The sequence below is a fragment of the Hermetia illucens genome, chromosome 1 (assembly GCF_905115235.1).
Source record: "Hermetia illucens chromosome 1, iHerIll2.2.curated.20191125, whole genome shotgun sequence".
NCBI classification, from domain to species: Eukaryota; Metazoa; Arthropoda; class Insecta; order Diptera; family Stratiomyidae; genus Hermetia; species Hermetia illucens.
The window spans coordinates 59,793,664-59,820,334 of NC_051849.1; the positions used below are offsets into that span (position 1 = coordinate 59,793,664).

A 26,671-nucleotide genomic window follows, 5' to 3' on the forward strand; every position below is an offset into this window, starting at 1 on the left:
GCATGTCCCATTCGAGCATGCAGTGGAGCGGAGCCGTTTCTCATATTAGCCCGGAATGCTTGAAATTGTCCCACAGTAAATCGTTAAAAGTTGTTAGAATATATGAATTAAAAATCTTTTCCTTGTGTCGCGAATAATATTTTTCCCGCCTGTACTTCACTATTTTGTGATAAATCTAAAACTGATTCTTCAGAAAAATGGCACTCCCAATGCTTGCTACTATAAATAACAGTTGTTACTCTCATATGACAAGCACGTTTCGTCTACTGTGATGGGCAAGCTAAATCTTTGCATCCACTGGCCCCAGCGTAACTTTTTTGCTCTACCTAGTAATGACGATTAGTAACAATTCGGATTGAATTAAGATTTTTTTGTTATATTGAGAGACTACAATTGTTAGATAATCCGCGGGTGAGCTAAGCTACAAGATCAGTATTACTCGGAAGTCGGTGATGTGTAAACCTCTGCTTAAGTTTTTGTGAATAGTGTGATTCCTGTGCCCAGAACCTTTATGAAGATGGTAATATTTTACGTCAATACGTGCTGGTGTTTTGAGAAAAATTCGTTTTGCAATCCTAATTAGAAAGTATCTGCATATTGGCACTGTTTTTACTTACCTTTGTCTACTAATAATCTTTCTGAACATTTGAAGTAAACTACGTAATAGAAGAAAATTGAAACGATCATTTGAGACAATTCTTGTGAATAGTTATGTGTTAATGTACAATATACGCCGAGATTAATTATGGCTCCAATTTTTTTTGGTTTTGAAAACCTTAAACCGTCTTCCGTGCTTTTTGTTTATAATCTTAAAATACAATTATCACACCAAAATCAAATTGAGGTTGTTCTTCATATGGGCACATGGAAAGGTATCGCCACGTGCACTAGAAAGCCCTAAGCCTACATAAATACTTACCTATGGCCACACTTGATCTATTTCCTGTGAAACCCCCGAGCAAACTGTAAGCATTATTTGTCATAAAATTTATTAACGATACCCAAGGGAAGGGGAATTCGAGAGTGCAAAGTTCAAAACCGTCTTTCGGTACGCAGCGTAGCGTTCGCCGGTCAATTGCACACTGAAAATAATAAGCAGTTACATAAATTGAATAAACTATGTATACAACTAAGACTCCCAAATTGAAAATTACCATCAGAATCCTCGCTATTCAAAATGATATCGATCCTATTACTACACTCAAAGCCATTTTACTATTTTGCACAAATAACCTAACATGATTATAATTATATCTGTATCGAAGCGCTTGACTACAAAATTGCCATTTGAACTCATTGTTTATTTCCTGTTTACTCCTTTATCCACACAGTTTATTCGTTGTTGTTGCTTTTTCCTCCATGTTTTACTTTTGAGACTGTGCTTCAGTTTCATTATCATAACACTTGAAGCAATGACGGTCCTACATTTAAGGAAAATTTAGAAGATACAGGTGGAAGAAGGTGGATTGGGTTTAACATTACTTTGTTACAAATAAAATAATTATTTTGAAATATGCTTTAAAAGTATATATCTCCTATATTGTCTTTGGCAATTTGACAATAGTTTCTTTAGACCCTCATGAATATTTAAAGAAAATTGTCGGAAATGCTATAGAATATGTAGGGTGAGAAAAGTGCAATCGGTTGTTGAACGCTGCGCTACGTACCAAAAGACGGTTTTTGCATCCTAGGGTCGCCGTGATCCTTCACTTCACTTCGCCCTTTGACTTTTTCCACTCCCAATTTCTGGGAAACTGTTCAAGTTTGTTGATTGTTAATTGTCATCTAGTGGTCCTTCTGGTCATCGGACTCTCGCTTTACAAAAACTTTGTAGCCAGCTCTCTGTCTACAAAAGCAGGGAGCCAGATACGAAGGGGAACATAAACTTCCATGATAATACCAGAATCGATATGAAATGCAGGGTTGGCTCCTCTCGTTCACATTGGCTTACTACATATAGCTCGTCTGTCTGGTGGCGTGAAGAAGGTGAAGGAACTATCAGTTTACCATACCAAAAATATTTATATTAAGGACTTTCCCACGGATAATTAAGAAAGGATTCCTCTTTTCGTGGCTTCGTCATTGTTAGTTTTTCCGGGTAGGAACGTCAACTCTGCACCAACCTCCAAACTGAAGTACCAGTTAGCATAAACTTTCTCGATATTAAGAGATTTTATCCTGGTAGACTCACTTGAGCTTTCGACCGGGGCCTTCTTTACACTTTAAATGTCTCTCTCTAGGCCTGATATCACAACCACTTGTTTGTGAATAAAATTTGGTTCAATAAACAGTGTTAGGCGGAACATCTAATCAGTGTGGGTCAAGATAATCTATTCCGAAAAGTCCATAGGGTTAATATTTATGATAGAAAAAGAAGTTTTTTCATAACCTGCGTCAGGTAGGACGCCAGAAAAGTAGTAGAAATATCATATTGCTAGACCTTTTCAGAAAACCGGAATATTTGGAGTTCTTTACTAAAGCAAAACTGAATGGACACAGTTTATTGGAATATTATCGTATATATTCCAAATATTCAATTCAGTAGCGGATAGTATCTTATTTCCGGAAGTTGACGAAAAAAAAAATGTCTATGGTTTTGAAAAATATATAAAGGCGATAAAAATTTAATCAGATGAAGGTCGCAGTCGACTAATGATTCAAATAATTCTTAATTTCACGAAAAGATAACTGGCATTCACATTAAAATTCGTAATGAGAACAATGACTTAGCAAATATAACTATTTATTCTCTGGGAAACGTGTTGTCAAGTGATGATTACGGCAGTAAAGTTTTAACTATAATGATCTGTTGCAGGAGATATGTATATTTACATGTGTTTTGGCTACTTCATAGCTTGAGCCTTTGTATTATGTTTATCAGTTGTATATTCCCTCCTTGTTCGTGCATAGACCATCCTCAAGATCTCCTCCTAGTCCTTATTGTTATTTTGTTGCCCGCTTAATTTTCAATGAGGCTGTGCTTCAGTTTAGTTATCACCACACTTAATGTGTGCCAGTGATAAGCGACCATCAGTGGGAATAAGCACAGAGTCAAACATAAACAATTATGATAGGTACGAGATCGAGATACTACCAAACAACAAGATCATGACCCTTACGGAACATTTTCCTTGAAATATTTGGTGATTGCGTATATATTGCATAAAAGCGAATTGTCACCAACAAACTGTTTACGGCAGCCGTTACAGTGAGGCGGAATTAGTTTCGTTTCAAGGTTTCTACTTACGCCTAAAAACTTTGGACAAATAACAAGGTCGTTCTCCATTTTCACTCTCGCCTGCAGTCATATGACAGTGATTCCCGATAGCAAAAATCGATGAGTCATTCATTGTAGAAACTATATTTGTTGAGATGGTGGAATTCTCGCTAGTGTTAAGCGTCCTCGACGAATCTTTTGAGTCTTCAGTACGATGGAGGAGGAGGAAAGCCTACTGCTATCCCCAAGGTAATAGTATTCTAGAATCGTCAATTGTAACTAGAGTCAATTGTTGCTGATGATTGTGAGAATTTAACATATATGGGTTCAATATTAGTTTTTTTAAGGTTCTGTCTGTCTGTGCGTCACACGCCACTTTTCTCAGTAACTGTAATACCTATGACACGAAATTTTGTGGAATGCATGCAGTGAGTAGTATCGTTCTATATTGAGCTTAAGGGTGGGCTCTCCCATACATTCAAAGGGGGATGTATATTTTTTTACTATATCTAAGCATGCGGGATATCAAATATAAGATCATGGTCAGTACTTTCTGAGGACTGTCTCAGTTTTGACAATACTTTTCAAGGGAGGACCGCGGGGGTTAGAAAAAGATCATTTGACTCTATCTAGGTCTCAAAATACCCTTCAATATCTGCTCAAATGAAGTTAATAATAGCAGGTTAGTATTATATATAAATAAATATAATAAGTAAAAATCCCCTTAAGTAGATCCTGACAAAATAATTAAAAATTGTCTATTTTGTGTAAATTTACCGCCAACCTACTGACTATTCATATCATATTGAAGTGAGTATTCTGCAATGCTAAATGCATGTATGAGCTATATGTAATAGCATTTCTGCACTTAAATGCATATTAAATATAAAAAATAAATGAAACCTTTCATACGTGATGTGTTAAGCGTCCGGTTTACGATTTGTTTTTATTTGGTGTTTCTTTGTTTTTATTTTTTTGCTAAACAGTGTCAAAAATAACAATTACATGCATCGAAATAGGAGTACACTCAATTAATATTAATTGAAAAAATCTTAGCCATCTAACTTCCCCAGTTAAAAGTGATTGTCCTTGATTGGTGTTAAAAATAGGGAATATTGTTCAATCTCAGTGATTCACTTGTATCTCCTTGATAAATCTGTAGGCCAATGTTGAGAATTTGGTGGTTTTTCACCAATGTTGTCCTCGCTTCTGGAACATAATTTTTTTAACCTCTCCTTCTATCGTTCCCGTGCTGTAGATAAAAAAATCTTGGTGATAGATATAATGTCGTAGTGGTATATCTTTGATTGCAGTCATTGGGTTTCGTTGACGGTATTGATCTTGAGTGGATTCCACTGCATGACATAGCCCGCAATGCAAGTGTCGCCCCCCCTTAATGTGTGACCTATCCCCTGCCACTTCCGCCTTTCTATCACATCGCATACCAGTGCTAAGCCTGTGCGCCGACCAAGTTGTTCGTGCGCAACATTGATGGCAGAGACGATTTCCCTTGTGTTCACGTCCGCATGTAACGGTGACTTGCCTTACCCTCCGATTGATGGAACCTCACCGGATCTTATACGATTGCGTCTTCCACTTCTTAATTTACCCACCATCGTGAATGAAGAGCCCATCGTTAATGTTCAGACTCGTCTATGTTTTCTTAGTCAGCCAGGTATTACTACATCCCATCAGTACGTGGCTGACAACCTGACCCCAAATACCTCAGAACCTCTTTTCTTAGATGCATCCAAAAAAACTACTCGTAAATCTACTATTGATCCCGATGTGGTTTATTTGATTGCTCGTATTCTGTTGGTCAGTTGAAATTCTACGATATTGTGGTAGGTTTTCTACGTGAAGCTCTCATTATGATCTCTAAGATCAATGTTATCCAACACATGTCAGGGAGATGTTATCAGAATTCACCCTAGCATTCAGATCCTCCACCACAATTATGATGTCAATTTCTCGTGGAAGACCTTCTTCTCGTTTGTATCGAAAGTTTCCGTTGGTGGGCAGCCCTGTACTATTGGAGTGCTTTTTTTCTAAACTTGAATTTCACAGTCAATATCCTGTCAGCAAACTCCCATTGCGGGTGGCATTGTCGTTTGTTGGTTTCACATTTGCTCCCAACAGATTTTTCAAAGTACAATTCAATAGTTACCTGCAATTATTGAATTGTACTTTAAAAAATCTGTTGGGAGCAAATGTGAAACCAACAAACGACAATTGCTATCTCTTTTAGTCGTCTTTTAGGATGGAACTGTAATATTTTGAACGGTTTCTTGATGTCTAACTCATAAAAACGTCTTTACATCCATAGAACGTTAAGGTCCTGGGGGTTTAACGAAAGTACCTGCTATGCAGGTATAGAGAACTGCGGGCTCTTCGCAACCACATTAATTTGTCGACCACAATCAGAAACTCGCTGTGAAATACAACCGTATTGGATTATATTACGTGCAGACTCATACCATTGGATGCGAAGCGAAGACCTCTGCTGCAATTAAAGAATAAGCATTGAATTGATGAATTGTCTTTTCTGATTGCATTTTCTCCCACTCGCCCCTGTCTTTGAGAATTTGGAGGTTTTAAAGGCTGTAGAGTGCTTTCAGGCAAGTACCTCACAGTTTCGATTGTAGACTTGGGATCTTGCTGGAATTAATACTCGTTACCTAACCAGAAGTTTCAGGCCCTCTACATCAAATTCATTCTTAAAATGTTGAGGTAATTGGTTTTGAATATTGTCGACTCATAAACTCTAGTTGCCGCTATGCATCTTCAAATCATTGCTCCACTTGGGATACTGTCCCTAATTTTTTCTATACTTATTTACGTTTTTTTATCCCGAAAGTTCAAAATTTGCTTTCGTTTACTCTTTAGGTTCATTTAAGTATTACTGGGTAGATGCAGGTTCGCTGTTTTCAATTGATCGACAAATGAATGGTTTTCGTTGGGCGTCGTCATAGGACGAATTTGTTTCTTGATTTCTTGAACTTGCCCTTAACTTCAACTCTTGTTTCCCTTACAGTCAGCCAATCTTACTTTAAAAGACTTTTTAATGATTTGCCCGAATAAAAACCAGTCAAAAGTGAATGCAAGACAATATTTTGTGTTGGATTTTAGACGTTATATTTCGGAGAATTCGTTAATTAGATGAATGAAAACAGACTTTTTGTTCCAACTTTATACGTTTCATATGAAAAATTGTTACCACAAAATAATAGTTCAGGTGTACTTAACGAAAGTCTGTATGCCGAGTAGTACACATTTGCTTAACCGAAAGTAAAATCTGAAAAATATTAAATTCGTTTCGCTTCGCTGACATTAAAACTAAATGGCATTAAGTGAACACAAACTTTTTTTGTCAAGGGTGTTCCCGACACAGAAATGATTATAAAGTCTTCTTAAAACAGTTCTTGGAATAATGCACAAACATAGTTGGTTCAATTTCGTTTAATTTATTCCTATTTGATTTCCTTAATATTAAACTGCACTTAGAAGGGCTGGACAAATAGATAAATTTGAAATTTTATATTCACCACGTTGAAAGTGGGTACATTTGACAATTTGCTGATACTCAATTCAGTGTTGCCCTATGTTGCGCGCCAATCCATGAAAAAGCATATTCAAAGTGCAGATTCGTTGTGAAGTACAAGTTCGTTATCGGACCCGCAGTGATTTTTTGTTAAGCTGTTATTAAGTTGAAGTTCTGCCGAGAACCTTTCCGGAAAATTTTCTTTACTTACAATGGAGGTCGGAAATTCAAGTTTGATCGACAATCAGATTGAAACAGTGATAAATGCACGTCTCACGGAGTTGGCATCTTCATTGGAGCAAAGATCTATCGAGTTTCCCACGTTTCTGACAAAGTTCCATAGGAGCTGTATTCAGAAGTTAGCTGCAGCGAAAGGATTGAAAAGTACAACGCATCAGAGGCTAGGAGTAAAATATATTAAAGTGCATGCCAAATCGGGCTGTGACTTTGCACAACTAACGCCAACTTTTCGTCTCACAGATCTGTCGAAAAAAGTAATTTTTCACTTTTTGAAAACGGAAGTCGATTTCTGCAAGGATATTCGACAAGAAGATAAGAAGCTGAGGTGCTCCAATTTATATAGGCCGAAGATACCGATTTATAGATTTTGCGCTGGGACACTCAACAAAGATGGTCTTTCACCTCCACCGAAGAGCCAGAACAAATTTGCGGAAGAATTTCGTTCAAAGCTACCAATCTATCGGTTCAAAGAGAAAATCATTGCTACTATTGGAGCATGCCAAGTGACAATGCTTTGCAGTGGAACATTTGGTGGGCGGACAACAGAGGTGCCCCAATACTTGCTTGAGGAATTCCATAGTCGGAACGAGAATTGTCGAATAATTGTCTCCATGGACCACAAAATCACGGCTGTGTGGAATAGCGAAATAGTTTCTTCTCAAAGGGGTGAACGATTAGGACTGACGGTCGGTTATCAGATACAGCTGGAAAGCATGTCCAGCATGTCAACTAACTTATTGTATACAACGAATGACTTCTTTTTGCGATGCATAATGAGCAGCGTTAATCGCGATACATTTTCTGCAATTACGCATATTATAATCGAGGACATATCAGAGGAGCATGCTTCCAGTGATATGCTACTGCTTGAAATTCGTGAGGCATTATTGGTCTACCCACGACTGAAAGTAGTTCTCATGTGCACTAGAAATGATATTAAGAAGTTACGGAAATATTTCAAAGATGCTGCTTTGGTTGAAATAAACATGGCCTGTGATAAAGTTCCCGTTTACCACTTGGACGAGGTATCGCATTTCTTACCAAAGAATAATCTTGATTCACAAGAAAGTGAAAATATAAAGCATTTCGTTAACACGTTAATTATCGATGAAATTCTGGTGAATTGCATGGACTTTGGCGACGAGGAGACTTTTGAGAGTTTTGTTTCGATGCTAAACCAATATAAAGTTGACGTGAACACCCAGCATTCCCACTCAAAAATTACATTTGGGATGGCTGCAGCTCGTCATGATAGGGTAAACTATTTAATGCTGTTTGTAAGTCTCGGCGGCAATTTAATGCTCACAGATAAATCGAAGAAATCGGCTCTCCTATGGGCCCAGGAGTCACAAAGCCACTCATGTCTGGAGTTCTTCTATGGGAAGGCGACTACGCCTTTAAGTAAAGGGGCATTCGATAGTAGCAGTAGATTGATATCAGAAAAGCAATACAGGTGCCGGTCCAATCCGAAATGGGACGGCCTTAATCGTGAATTAGTTTTCGGCATAGTAAAGTTCGTTCATTCTTCCACTAAAACAGGTAATATTCTAGTTCTTTTACCATCGTTTCGCGACGTAGCCAGACAAGAATTTCTGCTCAAGAATAAAATTGTTCGTGGAGATTTACCTAGGGATGTTGAGATCTGCTTACTCCATAGCAACACACAAATATTCGACTATCGTCTTTTTCAAAAAGACGAGTCAAGTAATCGAAGAGTTTTTCTAAGCGCAGAACTTTCATTATCGGCGCTTGCTTTGAGGAACGTTACGTTCCTAATAGATAGTGGCCGTAAAATCGAAAAGCATTTTTGTGATGCTAAACTAATTCATGAGACGAGATTATCCTGGATATCTAAAGATTGTGCAGAAAGGAGATTACAACTAATTGCAGTGGATAGTGCCACTGTATGCTTTCGCTTATACACCAAAGTACAACTTGAATCATTTGAAGGTTCATCCGAACCAGAATTAAAACGAGTGCCTCTTGAAAGAATTTGCCTTCATGCAAAGTTGTTATCACCTCGCCTAACTATGAGAGAGTACTTCGAATGCTTAAGAAACGACGCATCTTCTAAAAGAATCGAAAAAGCGATTTGTTCGCTGCAGGAAATTGGAGGGTTTGACGAAATGGAAGCAGTCACCCCTCTGGGGGTACGCCTTGTGGATATTCCAATGCCCATCCAACTAGCAAAAGCGCTCCTATTTGGAATAGCTCTGCAATGTCTGGATCCAGTTTTGACGATCGTAAGCATGTTAGCATATCAACATCCTGGCGTATTTCTACAACAGATTCCACCCGAGGAAAACAATGATTTTCTTTTTGAAAAAGTTTGGTTGGATGAAAGCAGCAACAGCGATCACCTTATGTTGCTGCGTTTATATCAAAACTGGATTGACCAACCGAATCGCAGTGAAACGTTGCTCACCGAGGAAAATTTCGTAATGAATGCAGAATTGGAAGTTATTAGCATTATCCGTTCACAACTCGTTGGTATTCTAAGGGCAGCTGGTTTAATTCAGTCCAGTGGTACTCTCAACATTCATTTCATCAATCAACAGGCAAATAATTGGCCTCTTGTAAAAGCTGCATTTGCAGCAGGGATGTACCCAAACATATGCCGGTTCGATCAAGATACAAGTGATATGATGTTGAAAAATGGTTTGAAAGCGAAAGTTTACGAAAACTCAATACTCACCGGAAACGCAGCTGCTTTACATCAAACCGATTGGGTAGTATACCAACTACTGGAACATAATGGACAAATGAAAACAACATGCAACACATTGGTAACACCAACTTGTTTGTCCTTGTTTGCGGGAAATCCAGTTTTATTTAGAGATGAAGTCATTTCGCCGGAGGAAGATAGCTCCGATTCTGAGTCGGAGGCTTTTGACTCCTGTACTAAGTTAACTTCAACTAGATACAATATAGATGAATGGCTATCATTCGTTTTGAATGAAGAGGATGCGTTGCTGCTCTTTGCTCTTCGTCAAGAGTTTTTCAGCTTATTTAATGACATCGTACGAGTTTCTGATGATGATAAACATCGAAGGCTAAAGAGTTCATTACAGCAGAAGTTTGGCGTTGTTGAGCCCATAGCAATTTTGCTGCAGCAGGAAGACTTCGCATGCAATTTACCTGAGCCGAAACGAGTGGGCGAACGTCCAAACGCATTTTCGACGAAATTCACGAGAAATCAAGAAAAGATAGCCACTCTTAAGAATAATATGATGTATACATCTGGAGCCGAAACAGCTGCCATTCAACAAGAAACTGTTAATTCAACAAATAAATCATTTTTCATTTTGAAAGTTGAGTCTAAGGAGCAGGCAAAATCATGTATGCAAAAAAGATTTTGGAAGAATTTTACATCCGCTTGGAAACATATAGTCATAAAACATCGACAATTTCCAACAATGAATGTCGTCGTTTTCTTATTACTAAAGAACTGTAATATGTTCTGTGGGATAGCTCAGCTTTGCTTCGACGGAGAAAAGTACTTTTTAAATGAAATCGCTTACCGAGATGTTTCAATAAACGAATTGAAGTTAGTATGCTTTATCTGAAGTTGACTTTCAGTTAATAGTGTGTCATTTTTCCCCTAGAGCGGTCTATTTAACCTATGGCAACTTCTATCCAGGATGCTCTGATGGACAAGAGCTGGATTTGCAGATTGGCTTAAGATTTTTCGAATCATTTTTATAATTTCACCGATATTGTGGTCAACCTTAAAATTTGTATTTTACATTATTATAAAAGCTTTGTGGATATTATCTCTTAAGGATTCCTCCTTTATATATTTAAACAACTTATTGAAAAGAGAAAATTGCCAACTGGAATTACTATTAAAATATATTTATTGTTAGTTGAAGTTTATAATAAAATGAGTTACAGATGAAGAAAAAGCCGATTGTATGTTTAGCCTTTAATTTTAATGGGAGACGATTTTTTTCGTATTGCCGACGATATATTACGTTTGCTGCTTTATATCTCTAAGCAATTTTCAAGAATTCGCAGACCAAGTTTATATCAGGGTGTGTTACGTTTAAATAAATAATTGAGCAAAAAACCTATTTTGCCAGTCTCGTTTATACACATGCAGATGCCGATGCTTCGTAAGGTAAATTACTGAAGGAGACAAGTAATTCTCAAAGCATCGGTATGTGCAAGTAGAATAAAAAGCACTAGGGAGAAGCAAAAATATCTTTTCTGTTAATTTGATCAGCGAAAGTTACATCCAATTTCACTCTAATTTATAATTCAACAATCGAGGCAACTGGTTATTTGAGCAGTTTTTTACAGCAAAGTAATACTTCCCACGCTTAAAACATGTCTTTTAGTTCGGATTATAATTATTCACTTTCTCGTTAGAGTTGACTAATTCTATTCGGAATAGGCACTGTTAATTGCTCTCGATTCATATTTTTCTATTTAAGTGGATCGATTTCTAAAAAGCATATGGGTTTGTGCTTGAATCGAATTGCTTATGGCATATGAATTGATGCTTGAATCGAATTGCTTATGTTCCTATATAATTTCGTAGTTTCTTTTAGGCTGAGTATAGGGATTATTCTTAATGAATTTGGGCTTTGTGCAAAGCCATGATTTCTATATATGAAGGCCTGAAGTGTTCCCATGGTTCAGCCATTTAGATTCTCTTCTCGTTGCGATGATCCTGGTTATCTGAGGATATTGTTGTCTAGAATAATCTGATAATTTTATGTTTTTTTTGTAAACAGATACTTATTATTCATACCTTCGTACTAAACACTTAGATATATATAGTGTTACATAATTTTCCAGAATAAAATGTATAACTACAGCAATTACAGTTACACAAGTATTTGGTAGTTGTTCCATGACATCTACTGTAACTGTAGACGGTTTTCTCTTTTTCACTAGGATTATTTATTTTATTCGCATATACCGATATTTCTGGAAGCACTTGTTCTCTTCATCAGCGCTACACGGGCATAGAAAGCAAAAACCGTGTAAATATTTCAAATAATTGTAATTATCTGACCAACTAAAACGGCAATAGATGCCCTTTACATCTGCAAACTTCAAATTGTGATAATTCCTCATAGTGTGGCAACATTAATGAAGGTAAGGGGAAATACATGGTGAAAATGTCACCAAAAAATGAAAGAGACAACAGTACTAGTCAAAACAATAAAGATAGGCAAATCCAATTTTGAAACAATCGAAAATTTCGTTATCTAGGATCGAAAATCACAACCGATGGGATGGGATGATTCTGCCCGGAAAGTCTATAATGGCAAATTCTATGAAGAAAAAGAAGGCGTGGCATACCCTGCCTGAGATGAAGTGGCTACCCCCAATACGTCAGACAGCCTTTAGGAATATCGAATTGATGGACACCAGCAAAAGAATGGAATGTCAGAAGTTCCTTACTAAAGGGGACCTAGACCGGATACCGATTTTTGCACCGTTGATGATAAATGGTGGGCTTAGAGGAAAAAAACAAATTTTTGGAGTTTTTTTTAAAGATGTTTTTAATAGGAATGTATAGAAGTTTTTGTTCATATTATAGTATATGTAATTACATACAATTACCTAAACACATTTTTCTTTTCTTTAATCAAGATAAATCTACCAGAGGTCGCGAATTTGTATAAGTAAATCGAATTTGTATATTTAAATCGTGTTTTAAGGTGCAAATGCGGCAGCTCATATACAATAGATTATCTGAAATCAAAAACCGTTTTCCCTCTTAACCTATCTTTGGATATGTTTTATGTCCTTAAAATATTTAAATTGAAAAATTTTGAATTTTCTTACGTTCTCTAAGACGGCTATTGAAATAAGCCCAGCTACTTTAAGGGGGTCATCCCGTGTGAAGGCCGTTTTTTTGCCTTTTTTTGAAAAATTATTTTGAAGGACTGGATAAAGTTAGAAACGTGATTTTTTCACCATATGTTTATTGATATCTCTAGTATATGTGATAAATTTTTGAGCTTGATTTCGTAGCTAATTTTTGCAATAGGTGTTAATTTATGCACCCATCTCCAAAAAAAGGTGTTTTTCTGCTGCCACGCTGGAGGGCGCTGTGTTCATCTGAGGAAAAAAAGCTAAACGGCATTTTAATGTGGACAATATTCCACGGTCCGCAAACTAGGATAATTGGAAAATATTAAAAGGTAAATTTTTGGTGGGCTTTTAAACTTAATTTTTTGAATTTTGGTGTTTTTTTACGGCTTTTTTTATGAATAAAAAAAAAACGACCCGTCCGATTGCAATTATCCTAGTTTGCGGAGCGTAGAAATATGTACTAAAGAAGCCGAGAAAATTTCAAAGAATTTGGTTGGATAGATTTTGAGCTATGGTGGCAGCCGATTTTCAAGATGCAGTTTCGAGAAAAACGCATTTGAAAATTTAAATGTGATCATCAACAGTAAAATTTTAGCCCACCATTAATCTGCTATACCTGGTCCATAGAGAGCACCCTCCGTTTCTTCAAAAAAGTCTTGTTAGGCCGATTGTTGCTCTCTGGTGTCAATTGTGGCTCTTTTAACGAGGTCAGTCGATGGTCGTTCAGACCGCCAAATTCGCACTTCATTACGGCGGTCGGCATAAACCTGACATATCTGACCAACTTGACATCCCATTGTCACTAGGATTTTGAGAATGCCATTGAATCCTTCATTGAAAATAATTACAGCCAGAAAAGTGGCTATTTCTACGACCTTGGCCCCAGAATGAAGGTGTTTAGGAGCGAAAGTCCAGTTCAATGCATTTAACGGCTCATTGTTATTCTGGGTCTCTGCTCCTAAACATCTGTTCAAGAGACCATCTCGTGACAAATCTTCATAGATTGGTTTGATGACTGTTTGAACTCCTTCAGTCAAAGGTGCCTTCTCGTGGTGAAAACTATCCAGTTCTCCTTTAGCATCCGCTTTGCGCCGTTTGCACCAACTGTCCTCGCCTGCTGGACAATTTTGATGCTGAGGATTTTCGTCTGTAGAACAATTATGGAAGAAAGTTTCCCAAATTTCTTGCTTCATTCCTTCTATCGAATTTGCGTGTCGACGAATAGCTAGCCCAGAAAATGTAGTGAGGTCCTTATCAGTAAGTTTTCCAGCCCCTTTTCCACCAATGCCTTTGTGATTCTTCTTTGCATTTCTAAGCCGCGTTCCCATTCTTTTCTCGACATGTCTTACGTATTCCTTTTTTACTACTACGTACATTTAATTATTTGCAGAAATTTGCAGAAATACCGGAGACAACTGCAGTAAAATCCAATATACAAATACAAAACTTGTCGCAATTGGAACATCCATGTTCATGCTTGCTAAAAGTTTCTTTGCTGATGTTGATGCGAAGTCCTTTTTCTTCTCTGATAACTATTGATTCCCATGAAATACTCGTTTTTTAGTGCAAGCATGACGTTGAACGTTAAAGGGATCTCCCTTCGTACGATCCATTTAAAAAAATCACTGAACACAAAAACAGCACAATACTTACAACAAAATGTAACTGAGTATAACTTGAACGCCTTTCAGTGCTCACTCTAGACTGGATTATCCTTTTTATTCCAAACAACAAATAAGTTTAGACAATTGATTAGTTTTTCATCTTTTTATATTTATACCTGTGTTCAAATTTATAAGGCTCAGGTAAAAAACTAACAGGGTAAAAAAAGATTCGATGCTCTTTCTCATCGAGTACTCTAGCTGCGGCTGCAAACTCCTTACCTGTTTAACCCTGTAATTTCTGAAGGACTCGGAATATCGGAAAATCCCTTTGCCCACATATTCTCCACTATATATAGATACAATTCATGCAAAAAAAAAAAAAATCGATTTCTCCAACCCGACACACGGGATGACCCCCTTAAAGTCTATCCGGTAGAATTCGGGGTGCGATTTGCAACGTTTTTCAAAATCTATTTTTGAGAAGGACGTATTTGCAGTTTTTTCTAAAATTGCAATAGTATCATATGTTTAATTACGTGCAGGACATTTACTTTTTTCGACTTATTTATTCTAAACACGTCAAGTCCATCAGTTTCCCAACAGCGATTTTTTTATGGATTGACTTCTGGCAGACTGAAAAAACTAACCGTGCAAACTGACGTTACATGATCAGTATTTCATCAGTGTGAATGACAAAATTAAGCCAAACTAGGGTTTTTATGGCGTGTTCAAAGAATTTTGTCTGCCCAACAGCAGCCTTTTTCCGAACAGTACTAGCTACCTTAGACCTTGTACAGCTAAGGGTTTCTTTAAATCGAAAACAATTCTCGTCTTTTTCATTGATGAAATTGACTGCTGAATTGAAGATCTGATACATAAAGCCAAACGGATAAACTTGATTTGGTGTGGAATTTAAGGGGGGATTACCACGAAGCGGTGCAACATTTCCAACGAATATGGTGGTGTGTGGTATCAAATGAAAAGTTTTAATTAGTACTTTACGAAACATGTCAATTTTAACATCCATTATAAAGTAGCAAGTGCAAGTACATATTTTAAGTGAGAACGGATTCATTTTCAGAAACCACCCAACCGAAAAATCTAGCCTTCAGACTAAATCCTATTATGATCTCTGTTCAAATACAGTCAATAACAGTATGTTACTATATTTTCGAATTTTACTAGAAAGATCCTTTAAATTCGTCCTAGGATTACAAGAGTTTACAACTCAAGCAATTCAAAAAAGAATCAATACAGCTAACCAATCATAACGAGACGGTGAAATGTATGTGTATATTGTATGTCATGCATTGAAATTTCGAAAGTACCATGGTGAACTTATTTTTCAGCGCAAGTGTGCAGATTCACCATTGAAGATTGTCTTAAAGTTCCCGTTATAGCTTTCAGAAAAATGATAATTGAATTTTCGCGATATAGAATATAAATCTAATCAAATAAAATATTTGAATATTTTTAACGAATCCGGCCAAAGAAAAAAAATGCGAACATACCTGGAGTAGTCTCAGACAGTTTTCTACTGTTTGGAAACCAATTTCTTTGAACAATTCATTACTCTTGCGTGTCTCATTTCATAGCATTTCACGGATAAGATATCAGTAAAATGCATCAAGCAAATTTTCCTGAGGGATTTGTAGTTTTCCGAGTGTCAAGCCATAATCCAATCCATAATATCCAAAAAATGGAAGGAAATTCCATTTCGTTTTCGTTTCAGATAAGGTCTGCCTAACACATCAGACAATCAAATTTTTATCACTGTCAGACAAACATTTCGTTTTAGTTTTTTAATCATTTATATATCAAAATCTATTACTCGAGACATACATATGTATGTATTTATATGGATATGTTAATGAAGCTTTGGGGTAGGGCCTAATTCAGGTAGATATATTTCTACATACATTAAACAAGCGGTACTCAATATATGTACTTTATATATACAATCTATACTTTTATGCACGAAGTAAATCGGTAATAGGTGTACGATCAATTTATATACATGCATATATAAGTATAGTATTCGATAATAGGCAATGCTCGTTTATTAATAATATCTACGTCTTTATTATGTACTAATATTTTGTAATTTGAAAAAAATATGAAGGAATATTTGGCCGTATACGATGAACACGAAACCTTTATACCCAAAGCGCCAGCTTCCGGTATTCCGATTTGTTTATATTTGCTGTAGGTTAGCTTTTCATATTCGCTAATAATATGGAACTCCTAGCGCATGAGGTTGACTACTACCAATACAGTGCTTTCTAAATCAAATTATTTTTGTAAATGGCTTTTAAAAAAGTACAGGACAATTGAACTTTTAACTACGTACACATGGAATTATTATGCGTTCATCGTTTCTCAAATACAAAACACAAAACCCTTTTATACCTGAAGCGACTAGCTTCCGGTTTCTCGACTTGTTTCCTATTTTATTTTGCAGATAGTTTATTAAAGTGACTAACTTATCTTGCTGATAGGTTCTTTTAATAACTGAAAGCAGTAGTATTATTTACTTTGAAGTACCTATGACGTAAATTTCATCACAAAATGATTATTCTTATAGTGAGGTTATACTTATGAAACACTCTTTAGATGTGTATGATATGATTAGGTTGGGTGTGAAAACAACAGCCTAGCCTTCCCATGTATGGTCTAAAAAATGTTGAATGATCCGATTATTTGTTGGTTGATTTTAAAAATACCTCATAATTCACTTCCTTTTAGCTTGTCTAATAACGATTTTTTTTTGCAGGTACCACGAATAATGATCAATTTGTTCATCATAATTGCTTGTTTGTTTTTACCGGCACAATGTGCGCGTATTTTAGCAGTATCTTCATTCCCGGGCAAAAGTCATTTTCAGATGACTTCCACAATTATAAAAGAATTAACATATCGTGGTCATGAGGTAACATTTACACTATTTTCTTTTATTAGGCGGCATTTAAACAATTTTCTTGAAGGTGACCTTCGTGACAAACTTTCATATAGAAGAAAATCTATCAAATTATACAGAAATTTTAATTAGCCCGATTCACGATTTTTGGAAGGATGGTAAGAAACTGCTTTAATAACTATTATATACAGTAATATCCAAAACTATTCATGAAATTTAATACGTTTGATATTTTCATCGCTGTCAAATATGGGGAGTGAAATGTTGAATATTTTTAACGTAAACGATTAGTTTATTCTATTCCAGATGAATAAAATAAAACACATTTATAATTCACATAATAATATTTCGTAACAAATATTTTTTTAATTAATTCTGTGAACAGTTTTCATTTTTAATATGTTGTGTAACCTCCTTTTTAGTAATCGTTTCGCAGCGAAACTTCGACACGTTCCCGATAAGATTATCTAGTAAATTATCTAGTGATTGCGAATTATAATAATTTTGTCTTATCCATTTTTTCAAAAGTTCATCCACATCTTCTGAAAGCTTCCTATTTGCTAGCATCCATTTTATTGTTATAACACATTATATATTCCCAATAGGATCTAGTTCCATATGGATCTGGCGATTAAGTCGGCCCCTTGAGTACCTTTGTAATGTTATTCTGTACCAATCCATTATGCCATTTATTCGACACAATTTCCCTAACTTGTCGTATTTAAAACAGCCCCAAATTATCAAAGGGTCTCCACCAAATTTTAAAGTTGTCATGATATTGTGATCACGTAATCCTAGTGTAGTATCCGCCAAGTCCAAGTTCTTCCATCAGACCCCAGCTGATTAATTCTCCATTAGATAAACTAACGACCGTTTGATGAGCAAAACTCTAATTCTAATGCTGATTGGCAAAAGACCATCACACTTCAAACACCAAAGAACATTATCATTGGATATACTGATACCAAGCACTTTACGGGAAATAACAATTTTAAAAACCTTCTTTTCGAAGTTCTGACGTCATGCCCAAATTGCTTTTTGACTTTAGACACAATTCCGATGGATACACAGCGCTTAATAACGATCGCCCTCATCGAATATGCCAATTCAATACAATTAGCGATTGATTTTCACAAAATGACGATTAATTGTTTAATTTCTAGAAAAACAAGGAAGTTCTAAGCAAACTCCCCAGAATAATGTTATATTATATAAAAATCATTGATATTTACCTCAAAATACATATATTTATTATAAGTGCAGAAATTAAAATAATAAATTGACTGAAATTGTTTTCAGAAAAGTTTACTGCAAGCAAAACTGTTCACAATACTGATTCCAACTGAAAATTACTTTAAACTTGTAATAATATTTGGGTACATGATGGTTTCATTTATACAAAGCTCGTAGTGAATATCCGTTGAACGTACCCGATATTCAATTCAATGTGATACTAACATTTTATCTATTGAGGAGTATCAATTTGACGCAAAAGAGGCAACTTTGACCTACTATAATTCTGGATTTCCGCCAAACTTGCCTGTATGCTGCTTCATATTAAGGCCTATATTAATACAACTTTAAGGATCTAGGATGAACTTAAAGGGGTTCGCAGCAAATTTTAAAAATATATTGATACACTATTATTAACTTTATATGAGCAAATATCGGTATGAAGGGCATTTCGAGGCTTGGATGTCATATAGCGGCATCATCATGACTTTTTCAGACGGATAGTTGATTTTAAGTGATTCAGCTTCAAAACTAAGACCTGATCCGAAAGAAATGTCCGGGTCCTTTCATTTGATACCCCACATGACTATATTCGGTGAAAAAAAGCGTTAACTTTCTCTAAAAGGGTTCAATGTAAGTATGTTAACGGTGAATAGTGCATTGGCCACCTTGAAGCTTCCTGAATTTCAGTTAGATAGGTTTAACGATCTGCGTACTATCGAACTCAAGAAAGATTATGTCATCGATTTGTCGAGAAACTGCCAGTTAATGCAACAAAAGGTGATATATATGCCGAATATGGTTTCAACTTACATTTTCGTGGTCGTCAAGGTACAATGGCGAAAAATTTTATTATTTCATCATGGAATTAATGGAAAAGCTTGGTCCATATTAGCAAGGGGCATTAGCTATAATGCATAATGGAAAAATCCATAAAGGCCATGAAATCGCCGAAATAGAACATTCTGCTGGCTTATTGATCCTATTTTTGTTCCCATATTCTCTTAAGAACCAACAAAAAGAAAGATTTTTTTCCAAATTAAAGAGAAAAGCGCGCAAATATGTGTTTTGTGTGTGTGATGGGGGAGAAGCCGTCTTGGCCCATAGGCTTAATAAATGATTCGCGGGCACATATCCTTAAGTACCTAATTTATTCAGAGATTGCGAGTGTTTCTATATCATATTGCTCCAATTTTTATATGGATACGACTGCGACCGCTGGAAACAAATTGTTATGTATTTAAAAGATCGTGACATTTAACATACCACGAATTTCACACGATAACTTGTCTTAAAAAATAGTAAATTTATTTTGAAACCTAGATATTTTCATTCTTTAAAACAATAATTTCATTTGCTAAATGGTCAATTTCATTCGTTAAAACGTTAATTTTATTTGCTGAAGAGTTAATTTGATTTGTTATACGAGTTAATTTCATTTATTTAAGAGAGCAAGAGCGTTAATTTGATATATTTAAGCGTTAATTTGATATATTTAAGCGTTAATTTAATTTTGCAAATCAGGAGTTTGTCTTGCGGAAGGTATAGATATCGTTTTTCATCATTGTTTTTTTCCTGTTTATTGAAATAGAATATAAAAGATATATTATATACTATAATATAAAAGACATACTATATACTAGAATATAATAGGATAATCTTTATTTATAAGCTAAACGCAGATCGCTAAAGGCAGAAAGGCTACTTTGGTGTGACGATAATTACGTGGGAACGTCGAACTTCTCACAAGTTAAGCGCTCAATTTCCCCTCTCCTGCTTATTTGAGTTGATAATTGTGAATCCTTTCGAATAAAACCTAGTCGAAGTGTACGAGAACTTAAACTTTAAGTAATGCCTTAAACAATTAAAGGATATTTTTACAACTCAGTTTGTAAACGCAAGATCCTGATCATCTCTATTTAAAATTGTTTTCCAGCCAAACACTTATTCAAAACAGACGATTTGTTCTCCCTCACTGAAATGACTACAGACGACTTCAATCAGCTAGTGCAGTTGATTGGCTTGACAACAACGGACTATGCTATGAAACATCCGAAAATTCAGAAGTTGCTGCACGATACTGAACTACAGTTTGATTTGTTATTAGCTGAACAGTTTTATCAGGAGGCATTTTTAGCGCTAGCATATAAGTACAAGGTTCCAGTGGTCACAATGACAACACTAGGATTTGGTAACTACATGAGTCAAATGATGGGCTTCATTACACCTTTCTCGTTCGTACCACACGGGTATTTGCCTTTTGATGATCACATGACTTTATACGAACGATTTCTGAATGCATACGACTCTCTCTATGAAGACTTTGATCGTGAGATGATTTACTTCCCAAAACAGGATGCATTAGTGAGAAAGTATTTTTCTCATTTGGAAGGTTTGTATCACTAAAGATATTAATCTGTGCAAGAATAAAAGCCACTTTCCTAGGACCAATACCTTCTGTGTCGAAAATGGAGAAAAACATCTCAGTTATACTGTTAAACAGCCACATTCCGCTGACCACTCCACGACCATCGGTGCCAGGTATGATTCAAATAGGAGGTGTACACATAAAAGAACCCAAACCATTGCCAAAGGATATCAAAGAATTTTTAGACGGAGCAGAACATGGTGCCATTTACTTCAGTTTGGGTATGAGGGCATTTACAAATAAAGGGAGTCGTTGAAAAATAAGACGGAATATTTTCAGGTACGAATCTACGAAGCTCCGATATCCCACCCGAAAAACTTTCTGTACTACTTAAAGTTTTCGGGAGCATGAAACAACGCATTTTATGGAAATGGGAAGATGAACAGATCCCACAACTACCCAAAAATATAATGGTTAAGAAATGGATGCCTCAAAGTGATATTTTAGCTCACCATAATGTTAAGGTTTTTATTACCCATGGTGGGTTGTTCGGAACACAAGAGGGTGTATATCGTGCTGTACCCATGCTGGGAATTCCCATCTATTGTGATCAGGTTTGTATCCTCTACGAATTGTTTGTTGAGATTAAACTATAGTTTGACTCTTTTACATGTAGCATCTAAATATGAAAAAAGCAGCAAAAGCCGGCTATGCTATATCTCTTCATTTTCCAAACATTACGGAAGAATCATTCTCATGGGCGTTATCCGAACTTTTGTATAATCCCACATATATGCAAAATATGCAGAGAATATCCACGATATTTCGGGATAGACCGATGCCAGCGTTGGATACAGCAATGTATTGGATTGAATATGTTATTCGATATAAAGGAGCTTCACAAATCCGATCCGCAGGACGGGACTTGCCATGGTATAGCTTCTATTTACTAGATATAGCTGCTATTGTGCTTGGGGTGGTATTCACTGTAATTAGTATTATTTGCTTATTATGTTCTGCGTTAATAAGATCCAAAAAAGGTTCTAAAAAAGAGAAGCATCATTGATCTGGATTTTCATGGGTACTAGGTGACAGAATTAAATATTACTGTGTAATTCCTTTCTAATGTACTTAGCATTATAAGAAATATAAAAGTTGTTCCTAATCTAGGAGAATAATAATAAATCATTGTTAGCAGATCTTAGTTGCTGGTATTTAAATTTGTATAAGTTATTCCTTTTGGTAAAGTTTTACTCTCGTTTTCATATGTTTTGAATGGTAACAGTGTTTTTATACTTACTTAGATGAAAGAGCAGCTGAACCCATGGATACTTTAATTACTTTCCTTTCACTTTAATCCTTTTCATTATTTTTACTTATATTACATTTGCTAATAGCAAAAGTTTGCAAAATGCCATGCCCCCATATAACACCTGCTAGATTCAAAATAATAGTGTCACCAAGAAGACTATACACAAGAGGTAACACTTTTCAAAAAAAGCAGAATAAAAAATGAATCATCCGGCTTGAGATAGAGACAAGATCGCAGTTCTGCGTAAACGTTAGCACTTCTGTTTGTGCGAATCCATGTAGCTAAGCAACCAGCTATAAATAATCAATACATACATACATAAATACAATAAGAAATTGATAAAATGTCATTGCAATATTATTCGAAGAACCGTCTTCTACGATTGGTTTTGGCACCAAACAAACTTAACAATTTCTATATCACACGCGACCAGATCCACTAACACCGATAGGAGCCAATACTAATGATGATGCACAGAATGCAACTGCGATCCTACAGTCAGTCCATCAGTCCATTTTTGATGGATTGATTTATAGCAGACTGATGCAATACTGATCATATAAGGACACCCTATATGTCATGTTAGTCCATGGATCTATCACCTTACTACATGGTGGTGGTAGTCGTGCATAGATAATCTAAATGAAGTGTGTACCTTGGTAGTTACAATCTCACTTTGGTAGTAGTAAGTAAGTAAGTTCTGCGTCATCATTAGAGTCATCATAAAGAAATGATTGATATATAAAAATAAAACTAGGTAGCTTCCTCCTACCACAATACATTTTAATAGTTAGTAAATCCGTATTTCGAGAGCTACTTACTCTCTTCCTCAGTACTTAAGCTACCTATCTTAAGCTAACTATTAGAATATATTGTAGTAGGAAAAGCCACATAGTTTTATTTTTATTCAGAAGAACTACAAGCATCGGAACGATAACTATTTTTTGATTGATATAGAATTCGGAAACAATATGACTAGCGAATCCACAAAATGCGCCTAATCAGACAATTTATCGAAAATCTGCTCACTATGCAGAAAGATTCGCAACCAACTGCTTCAAATCAACCTTGTAGTAGTATTATAGTACAGCAACAAAAAAAAAAGAACAACTGGAATAGCATAATGGGATTGTGCAATGGTCTAAAAGGCATCCTGGTTCGTTCGACATAGCCAAGTGGGGGGAGCTATCCCAAAAACCTAAAAATATTGGCGAGATTGATACCAGATGTCTGCCCGCAAATAATGAAGCTCCACTGAAGTATTTTGTCGACATGCGCTTGTTTGTTTTTTTGCTAGCCAGGCTCGGGAATGAGAGGGTCTTTTGTTCTTCTTGTGTCATTTTACAAAACTTCAAATAATGTTAAAGTAATGCGCGGATTCGAACTGGAACCGGGAAATCCAAACAAACGGAGAACATCGCGGGTAACTATCTGAAGTAAACACCCGAGCTAAAACTGGAAGTAAAACAAAAAAAATAACGACTCGACTGCGCGTGAAGCCTTATAACTCCGGACCCAAGTGCCGCGGTCGAGGGGGAAGATACACGATGATATTCATGAGGCGCGGCCTTTCGGGTTCCTACTCTGCCTTGGCATCCTCAAACCATCAAAATGAAGGATGTTCCTTAATTGTGTGTTCCGCTGGTTAATAAGGATGCAGGAGAGAAGAATACATATTATATCCAGAATTTTTGTTATTTGTAATAGTTATTTGGATTAGTTGGTACGCTTTCTATTAACAATGGGAAATAGTGAACTGATCGGCAGTTCCTTTGAGTTGAAAAATGAAGTAGCATCCATTTCAATTCCGATAGTGTCAAATTTTTGGAGTAAATGATTTTAGTGACGCTGGAACATAAAAGGTTTCCTGGAACCAAAATGGAAATGCTTTGTAACGAATCTTCAACAAATGGATTACGTAGCAATAGGCATAAAGAGGAGCGCAATCCCAAGGTTATGAGGACATGTTTCAAAATCTCACTTTAACATGGATCGCACAATTAGTGGAGACCAAACTAATAAACGCCACCAATTCATATTTCACCCATATAACCGAATTACTTCCCGGTAAATGTGTTTTTAGTAACGAAAAGAACATCATTGTAGAAATATGCACTATCCTTCACCGTCCTTTTGAGAAGTCATCTATCCGGTTCGGTGGTTCGGCAACGTCAAAAATCCCGTTGTCTAATGATACTGTGATTTTCACTGAAAACGCCTCTTCCGGAATGGTCCCTTTTCGATTCTACTCGGAATTCAGAGAAAAGCTAGAACAAACGATGTCTATTCTACCTAGAGAAACCCAATCTTTTCCTTGTTTAACAGGAGCCTGAAACGTAGTTTTATTTGCAAATTGCGCGTCCAAATTAAATCTGGGATGATTCACGTGAATTTTCTGAAATCATAATATCACTAGTATCAGATTTCGCTTTAGCCAGAAACAAGACTTAATGCATTGCGTAATATACAACATGATTAAATCTATGTGTAGAATTTCCTCACAAGCCTTTTTCCCTTGGCTGACGCTGATATCTTCATTGCCACCAATGGAAGGAAGTAAACCAATCACATCGAATGATATTGCAGACACAGAAACTAATTTATTACATTTGTTTCATTGATCAAAAAAGTTAAAAACTCAGAAGCTTTGAAAACCGATGGAATCTACGAGGTAACGTTCAAGAAAGTCAATACGCCAAACCTCTCAATTAGGACTGTGATCATTCCCGCAACTTCGAAGAGAGAAAAGACAATATCGATATCAAAATCAAGGAAGAACAGTACACGTGACGAATCGCAAAGTCCAATCACATTATTATCTTTCTTCGGCAAACCGTTCCAAGCGATACTCCATCCGATACTTAGGACTCATATTCAAGTTGCCCACCATCAACATGCTTTCGTTGGTATAAAATGTCAAATTAACAACAGCTCAACCAACCCCATCCTTATCTCGTAACCAACAGCAGTCGCAGCTTTACCTTATATAAAAGGTACTATCGAGCAAATTGGAAAAATGCTCAAACCACAAAATCCACACCATATTCAAGTCCCCGACTAAAATAGTACAAATTTTAAAAACACACATACCAGGGATATATAAAATTCCGTGCTTCTGCGGAAAAGTCTACATAGAAGAGACCGGTAGGACGATTCAACAACGGATTAAGGAACACGAAGGTGATGTAAACCACAACCGCTACATAGGGTCAGTTTAAACAGGGTATAAACTGGTATCGAGATATCAATTTTCCTTAGACAGGACCGAGCTGCAGTCAAAAACTTCCTCACACTGTCTATGAAAATATTATGAGGCCTATTTCGATGGCCTCAGCAGCCCCCTAAAAACTTCAACAGGGTTACACTACAAATCCAATATTGGACATTATCAATTAGGCTATTACAAGACGTCAGGACGGATAAACTCCGCTTCAAGAAGTTTAGATACAATCAGTTAAAAGTACGTAGGTTCAAACATAGTGTCATAAAGGTAGGAATGCTATCGTCAGCCCTGTTCCATTTGTATCAGAATTCCCTGCACCACCTTAAGGACTTCAGATCATCAGCTATGCTAATGACTGCTCGATTTTCCCTAGATACTTCAAACTATTTGTTGCTGCATCTTCACGCCATGGAAATGATCATTCATGAAGGTTATAATTGTAAAAATATATATGTATACGTAATTATGCACCTTAATGAATTCACTTCAAAAATGAATCTATAAATATTTTCCTCTTGAAATCGCATTGAAGCTGTGGCTACATATCCTTCTATACTGAATCACTTAATTGAATTGTGGAACAAATTGATTTATCATCATCATCATCATCAACGGCGCAACAACCGGTATCCGGTCTAGGCCTGCCTTAATAAGGAACTCCAGACATCCCGGTTTTGCGCCGAGGTCCACCAATTCGATATCCCTAAAAGCAGTCTGGCGTCCTGACCCACGCCATCGCTCCATCTTAGGCACGGTCTGCCTCGTCTTCTTTTTCTACCATAGATATTGCCCTTATAGACTTCCCGGGTGGGATCATCCTCATCCATACGGATTAAGTGACCCGCCCACCGTAACCTATTGAGCCGGATTTTATCCACACATTGATTTATAACCACAGTAAATAATTTGCAAAATAAAATACAAGTTTTTTCAGTATTTGAGAAAGAAATGGTTAAAAAAGGATAAGACAACTTCTTACTCAACCCACTAGACGCGTAAATCGTGGTTGAGAGTGTCAAATAATCACATTCGGTATTTCACTATTGTCCTCTTGTCTTGTCGGCTTTTGAAGTGGATTTTTCATATGCCATATATAACTTAAAATGATTATTGGTTCCAATGACAATTCTCCATCCTCAATTTTTTTAAATAATTAAGACTTGTTTTTGCTATTCGTTATTATT

The 26,671-nt window shown here is 36.3% G+C and overlaps 1 protein-coding gene across 1 annotated transcript; it reads left to right on the forward strand.

Annotated features, from left to right (window-relative positions):
- Positions 1-256: 256 nt before the first annotated feature.
- LOC119661097 (UDP-glycosyltransferase UGT4-like) lies at positions 257-22,156 on the forward strand. The gene is made up of 7 exons (XM_038070283.1): positions 257-520; positions 17,208-17,363; positions 17,419-17,509; positions 20,521-20,976; positions 21,030-21,233; positions 21,292-21,566; positions 21,629-22,156. Exons 1-7 carry the CDS (start codon positions 512-514, stop codon positions 22,016-22,018), a joined length of 1,581 nt encoding a protein of 526 aa, XP_037926211.1. The 5' UTR covers positions 257-511; the 3' UTR covers positions 22,019-22,156.
- Positions 22,157-26,671: the final 4,515 nt, after the last annotated feature.

What these genes read in the sequence shown, in the direction of transcription:
- LOC119661097 (XM_038070283.1), top strand. An exon ending in GTATTTTTCTCATTTGGAAG is followed by an intron (nt 20,977 to 21,029) that starts GTTTGTATCACT and finishes CCACTTTCCTAG; the next exon opens with GACCAATACCTTCTGTGTCG. An exon ending in TTCCCATCTATTGTGATCAG is followed by an intron (nt 21,567 to 21,628) that starts GTTTGTATCCTC and finishes TTTTACATGTAG; the next exon opens with CATCTAAATATGAAAAAAGC.